The 6,871-nt window shown below is 37.9% G+C and overlaps 1 protein-coding gene across 2 annotated transcripts in view; it reads right to left on the bottom strand.

Moving 5' to 3' along the window:
- Positions 1–1,819: 1,819 nt before the first annotated feature.
- Positions 1,820–6,871, bottom strand: part of CD226 (CD226 molecule) — a 53,629-nt gene continuing 48,577 nt past the window's right edge. For both annotated transcript variants that reach the window (XM_034762543.1, XM_034762542.1), the window contains one exon: positions 1,820–4,435. In XM_034762543.1, coding sequence (XP_034618434.1) covers positions 4,298–4,435 — 138 coding nt within the window. In that variant the 3' untranslated portion in view covers positions 1,820–4,297. The remainder of the gene's footprint in view (positions 4,436–6,871) is intronic.

The raw sequence follows: 6,871 nt of genomic DNA, 5'->3' as shown, positions 1-6,871 counted from the left end.
AAAGACGGGAGCTAACAATTAGACTTAATTGGAGAAACAAGGCGTTTGCAACTAATTGTAGCCCTGGTATAAACAAATACAACTCCATTGAATTCAGTGGAAGCATTTAAAGCCTGAGTTTCCTCTCACTTATACCTGTGTAACTCAGTGAGGTACATGGTAACTCTGCTGGTGTCAGTCAATGTCACTCCTTGGACTTCAGTGAAGCATCGCCACATGACAATCACTTAGCCTAATGAGTTAAATGGAACTTCAGGGGTGTAAAGTAGGTATGAGAAATAATCTGCCTCATGGTTTGCAGAAGTTTTAAGACTATAAATAATCTTCACCCTAGGATCTGTTATTTGAAACAGTTTCTTTTCATAGCTCAGCCCAGACCTTTCCCCAAATCCCAAGTTCCCTGCCTGACCATCTTTCAAGCACAACCTAACATACACTTATAGCTCCCTCCTCTCCCCCTCTCAGCAACAAACCCTCCAGACGTTCCTTCACACCTCCAACTACTAGCGGACAAAATGCGCTCTGCTGGGCAGGAGAGAAAGGAATAGCCAAGAGGAACAGAAAGTGGGAAGTTATGATGGAGGCCTTGGCAGGATGCAGATTAGTTATTGTCTTTAAAACACATCAGCATTTTTTTAAGAATAAAGAAAGCTAAAGGAAATATTTCAATATAGCATATCAATTCCCTGCTATACTATCTACCCAAAGCACCTTAAATCCTCTTTCTATGTTTCATGAACCAGGAAGATGGCTGTCTCTGCAGGATGAAGTGCTGCCAGAATAGGCCAATTTCAGATACTATTTTACTTTGGAGGACTCAGTTTTTCAAGAGACATGTATTTAAGTTTAAAAAGTTTCATAATGCCATCAATTACAGGACTTCTCCTTTAAACTTCTCTCTCCTTGTTTACAACATACATGCATATAACTAGCCATAGCACGTTTAATGCGTCATTGAAGAAAAGCCATTTTTTCCCTTTCTTAAAAGCTTCTATCAGTCTAATTCCAGTTTTCTGCTAAGAGTTCCCTTAATTAAAGATTAACAAATTAAATATTTCTTTTGTTTAATGAAAATATGCTTTATCCTGTAAGCTTTATTTATTTAAGTAATGTTTCTGGAGCCTGGGGTTGTTTGGTTATTTTTAAATAAGTAATGCTGTAACAGCCTTCAGTAAATTCCATAATCTGGCTGCTGTTTGGGGTTTGTTGTTATCTTTGTGCGACATTGATTTTTTTAAAACTGTTTTAAGCTGTAGAGAGAAATCACACGTATTTCAATCATTATTTTCAGTGTTTATCATTGCTATTTTACTGTTCAAAAGAGATTGCAAAGTTTAGTTGCATACTTTTGCCCTAGAGGAAATAAGCACCTGTAAAAGGAATTGCATTTCTTACATTTGCTAAGGATGTAATTTGGTCCTATTATGTGAAATTCTGAGCTTGATCATCTAAGTCATAAATAGTGCCCTATGAGCTGTCTGACTTCAGAGTGGGTACCTAGAACACTAATTTAAAACAATGCACATTTTGCCACAGACAGTCCCTCAAGCCACACTCATACATTTTAAGAGGTTTTAAATCCCACTCCCCTAACTGCTGTGCTCTTCACCTTCAGTGATTGCCATTAAAAAAAATCAGCACTGGCCAACAGTTACTCCACAGTGGTAGCAAAGTTTTTCCCTATATTTAGAAAAGAAACTGTCTGTTGGCAATGTTGACTGATTAATGACAACTTGTGCAAACATACACACACACACACATATATATATATATATATAATGTACGTATGTATGTATGTATGTATGTATGTATCTCCAAGCCAGGCTCTTTAGTCTTAAGAGATTTTTGTAACTTACTGATTTTGCTGCCAGTTTAGGATATTGACAAGGTTGTATTTTTAATAGTGTCATCTGGGGTTCAGCTGCTGTTCACTGATATAGCTTTACGATAATGGTACAAAATTAAGCTGTTGCTTGGTCTGTTTATTGGAAAGGATTAATATATTACTTTTATTATGCTATGTGTCATGTGTTGACACAAGTTTCCCTGTATACGGTCTTCATAGAAGCAAAACATCTATGGAATTTGAATTAAAATAGATTAAACAAAATGCCAAGATGTGCAGTATAGATTTTTTTCCCCTAAAATCTGGAAAATGTTCAATTATTTTGAAAAACAAATGTACACAGAAATGTTATAATGGCCTCAGCTACCATGTCAAGGAACTATCAAGGACACTTACCAGAAACAAACCAAAATAAACTGATCCTATAGCTATTCAGGTTAAAAAAAATCCCCATCTTTTCACCCTCAGTAAAAACAACTCTTTAGACTAGTATGGATGCACTACGAGCGAAAACTCTGCTCTAAAAAAACAGGGGGGCACTACCGACTTTGTGATTGTTATATCTTGAGGCATCCGGAGCTCTGACGGGGAAACATAATATAATGAATTCCACTAGATTTAACAGCTTGGCATTTGACTATAAATGGGATCACCAGATCTAGGTTAGAGAAAAGGCCGCTGATACAGGGTTCTACTTGTAATACTGTGCACAATTTGCAATGATCTGGTATGACGTGATAACTCAGGTAAAAAAAACCCAACCCAACTTATTAATAGTACATTTCTGCGTATCCTCATCAATATGATGCAATTTCATCGTTCATGTGCTAACATTTCCTAAATCCTTCAGTCAGTGGAAAAAAATAAAAGTACCCCTTATGATGTGTATAGGTATTTGTTGAGTAGTACACAGATCCAAAAAAAAAAGAGAGAGATGTTTTCTAATGGTGTTTGACATGGTAAACAATGAAACTCTTCAATGCTAGGTTTGAAGGAATTTTTAGTCTTACAACACTTCAATTTAGCTGAAGTGTAGGCTAGCTGCACAATGCTGTGATCCTCCCCAGTAGCTTGGGACACCCATGTCCACATAATGACCAGAAGAATCTAGCCCACTGTTTTCTTATTCACATGAAAACAGCCTTCTGTCGGAAGAGGCTAACTATAATGTGCTTTTAGCTTTCAGGCTGCTGTCAATGCTCTTTCCCTGCCAAACTCAATGGAACTGGTAACTAATGCTTAGGCAGAATGACGTTAACTTTTTTCCCCTTTCCAGAAATATTCAAGTTCAATACCACTTTCACTAATGTTTAAAGAGAAAGGGAGCACCAGGCCAAGCAGACATGACTAATTAGCCCGACATACAGTATACGGTATGTTGAGGCACTATAGTATGCAGCTGTATGTGACTATTAGTCTTCATGATAGCACTCACTTACCTGGATTCCTCCTTCATGTTAAAGTGACTGTCCTGCGCACGCCTAGAGACATTCCACTAAAAGCACTTGTGTAAAGGGCCAACAGGATGTGTAGACCCTAATTCTCAGGTCTGCCTTCTGGTTTTGTTTGTTTGTTTCTTTCTATTATTGTGCATTTTCTTCTGCAGGTTCCTGCAAAATATATACACATATATGTATGTGTATGTATACATATCATTTTGTAAGTGTTCTTAATCATGCTTTTTTCTTCTGCTTTGCCTCATTTATTCCTGTATCCTCCTGTTCTCATTTATTTTTTGTGCAACCAAACCTTATAATAAATTATTATTAAATATAACTTGTCAGTGACTGTGTCTTTGTGTTTTGTTTTCACTTGAGTGTGTTGCTGTGCCTCAGGGCCAGATTTCTTTCTTTTTCTCAACCATAAGGACCTGAGTGACTGCTAGAGCATCTTGTGTGACCATTGAGAGGGAGGGATGGTGAGCTCCATGAACCCTTCTTATTCTGGGCAAGAGGAAACCTGATGTATTTGATCTTGTCACTTCACATGCAGGTATTATGTTACCAGTGGGCAAAAACAGTTTCATTCTGCTGCCACGCTATAAAGCACCCAATATAAAGTGCCACTGCAGATGTTAAATACCTGGATCTAGACAGAAAATAACACATTTTCCCTCTGCTTCACTCGTTCATATAAACTTTCAGGATGAAATTCAGACCTGGTGTAGGCAGATGCAGTTCCAGTGCCACGGGAGGTACACCAGCTCTGAATTTGGCCTCTTCATTTATTCCCTCCCTCCCTGCCAAAATGATTGTTTAAAATGTAGATAAAGTCTCAGAAGATGTAAATTATAGACAAACAAATAATCTCTTGCTGCACTGATAAATCAAAGTCACTTAGCTGATGGAGACTAAAACAAATAAAGGTCCGTCTGGTACAAAGAAAATAAAGCCTATGCTCCAAAGCCTGTACTTCTACGTTGGTTACTTTATTCAGACACGAGAAGGAAACTCATGCTCTTGTCTTAGGTTTGCGTGAGAAGTCTCTGTAGTTGATATAAATCTCGTCCATCGCCCCAGATACTGATGCTACTCCTCTTCTGTTGTTTTGTGCACCACAAAAGTTGGATCTTCCATAACTGTTACTGGGCTAGAAGAACATAAAGCAATTAAAAAATGTCAACTGTGAACTGCAAATCAGTGGTTCATTAGAGAGTCACGCTTTATTTCATCAAGGGAGGTGCTCACAATTGAGCTAAAGCTCAAGAGCTCCTGTTGGTGTTGGACTCTGGATGCCCTCGGAATAACAGTAATAGGAATGTCAGAAAAAGGAAGAAAAGCTGTTTGAGCCCAGATCTCATTTACAGCACTAGAAGATAATGCAGTAGTGAAGGTAAGGTTGGAGAGAACAGAGATGGGAGGAGGAACCTGGAACAAGTTGGTACTTTTAGTATTCTGAACATTTCAAACAGTTCCAGAGTTTTCTCATAACATCTAGGATAGGGCTGACAAGCAATTAAAAAAAAAAATTACACGGTTAAAAAAAATTAGAGTATTAGAATACCATTTATTTAAATATTTTTGATGTTTTCAGATATATTGATTTCAATTTCAACAGTGTACAGTGTTCACTTTATTTTTCATTAATTTTTGCACTGTAAAACTAAAAATTGTATTTTTCAATTCACTTACTATAAGTACTGTACTGCAATCTCTTTATCATGAAAGTTGAACTTACAAATGTAGAATTATGCACAAAAAATAACTGCATTGAAAAATAAAACAAATGTCTAACTTTAGAGCCTAAAAGTCCACTTTTTGTTCAGCCAATCGCTCAGACAAACAAGTTTGTTTACATGTGCAGGAGACAATGCTGCCCACTTCTTGTTTACAATGTCACCTAAAAGTGAAAACAGGCATTCTCGTGGCACTGTTGTAGCTGGCATTGCAAGATATTTATGTGCCAGTTACGCTAAAGATTTGTTACAGCCCCCGCTCCCCTGCCGCCTGGGGCTGAAGCCCTCTGGCATGGGGCGGTGGGGCTTGAACAGGCTCAGGCTTCGGTCTCCTCTCCTGGATTTGTGTAGTAATTTTTGTTGTCAGAAGGGGGTCGCAGTGCAATGAAGTTTGAGAACCCCTGCTCTAGATCTCTGAGACGAGCTGCTTCTATAATTCAAACTGTGTTCTCAGAAGCTATCTTATATTGCCTCTGTTACTGTAGTATATGAGTACCTCACAGTCATTCGAGTATTTATGCCCACAACACTTCTGTGAGGTGCTATTATCTTTAAACTTCTTTGGTGTCTTGCAGGCCACAAAGATGGGGACATCAGTATTTGTATTATTATTAAACTAAACGTAACTGATTAAAAGGCAGGTAGAGCTGCTCTTTGTATATAAGCCAGTAAATCATTCAAATGTATGCAGCTAAACTGGGTGCCCAGATATCTGGGTTCACAGATTGTCCTGATTTCAAAGTTGTTCTGGCTGAAACAGGGTGAAGACTGACAGGGTGCTCCCACAGTGGTTCCATCTCCTCATCTGCTGCACCGTTACATGAAAGATGGAGTGGAGAGCAGGGTTAGAAGGGAAGGGATGAAGGATGGCAATGAATAATGGAAGAGGTGAAAGGAGAAGTATGTTTTATTATCCCCTCCTAGCTGGCAAGCAGTGCCAATACACATGCCCTTCCTTCTTCAAGGCAAATCATCTCCATTCCTTCCCTCCTAGCCACCAAGCACACTTTCAGCGGGGCTGTCAATTAAGCACAGTTAACTCACGTGATTAACTCAAAAAATTAATCGCAATTAATCAAAGTTTTAATCGCACTGTTAAACAATAGAATACCAATTGAAATGTGCAATATTTTGGATATTTTTCTACATTTTCATATATATTGTATTCTGTGTTGTAATTGAAATCAGTGTATACTATTTTTTATTACAAATATTTTCAATGTAAAAATGACAAACAAAAGAAGTAGTATTCTTTAATTCATCTCATACAAGTACTGTAGTACAATCTCTTTGTCGTGGAAAGGCAACTTACAAATGTAAATTTTGTTTGTTGAATAACTGCACTCAAAAACAAAACAAGGTAAAACTTCAGAGCCTACAAGTTCACTCAGTCCTACTTCTTGTTCAGCCAATCGCTAAGACAAACACATTTGTTTACGTTTACAGGAGATAATGCTGCCCTCTTCTTGTTTACAATATCACCAGAAAGTGAGAACTGACGTTTGCATGGCACTTTTGTAGCCAGCATTGCAAGGTATTTACTTGCCAGTTATGGGAAACATTCATATGCCCCTTCATGCTTTGGACACCATTCTGGGAGGGCATGCTTCCATCCTGCTGATGCTCGTTAAAAAAATAATGCATTAATTACATTTATGACTGATTGTATGCCCCCTGCTGTGTTTTACCTGCATTCTGTCATATATTTCATGTTATAGCAGTCTCGGATGATGACCCAGCATGTTCATTTTAAGAACACTTTCACTACAGATTTCATAAAACACAAAGAAGGTACCGATGTGAGAGTTCTAAAGATAGCTACAGCACTCTATCCAAGATTTAAGAATCTG

Source organism: Trachemys scripta, chromosome 2 (genome assembly GCF_013100865.1).
Source record: "Trachemys scripta elegans isolate TJP31775 chromosome 2, CAS_Tse_1.0, whole genome shotgun sequence".
Lineage (NCBI taxonomy): Eukaryota > Metazoa > Chordata > Testudines > Emydidae > Trachemys > Trachemys scripta.
Note: the sequence above shows the minus strand (reverse complement) of the source record. Positions and strands in the feature narration are given on the sequence as shown.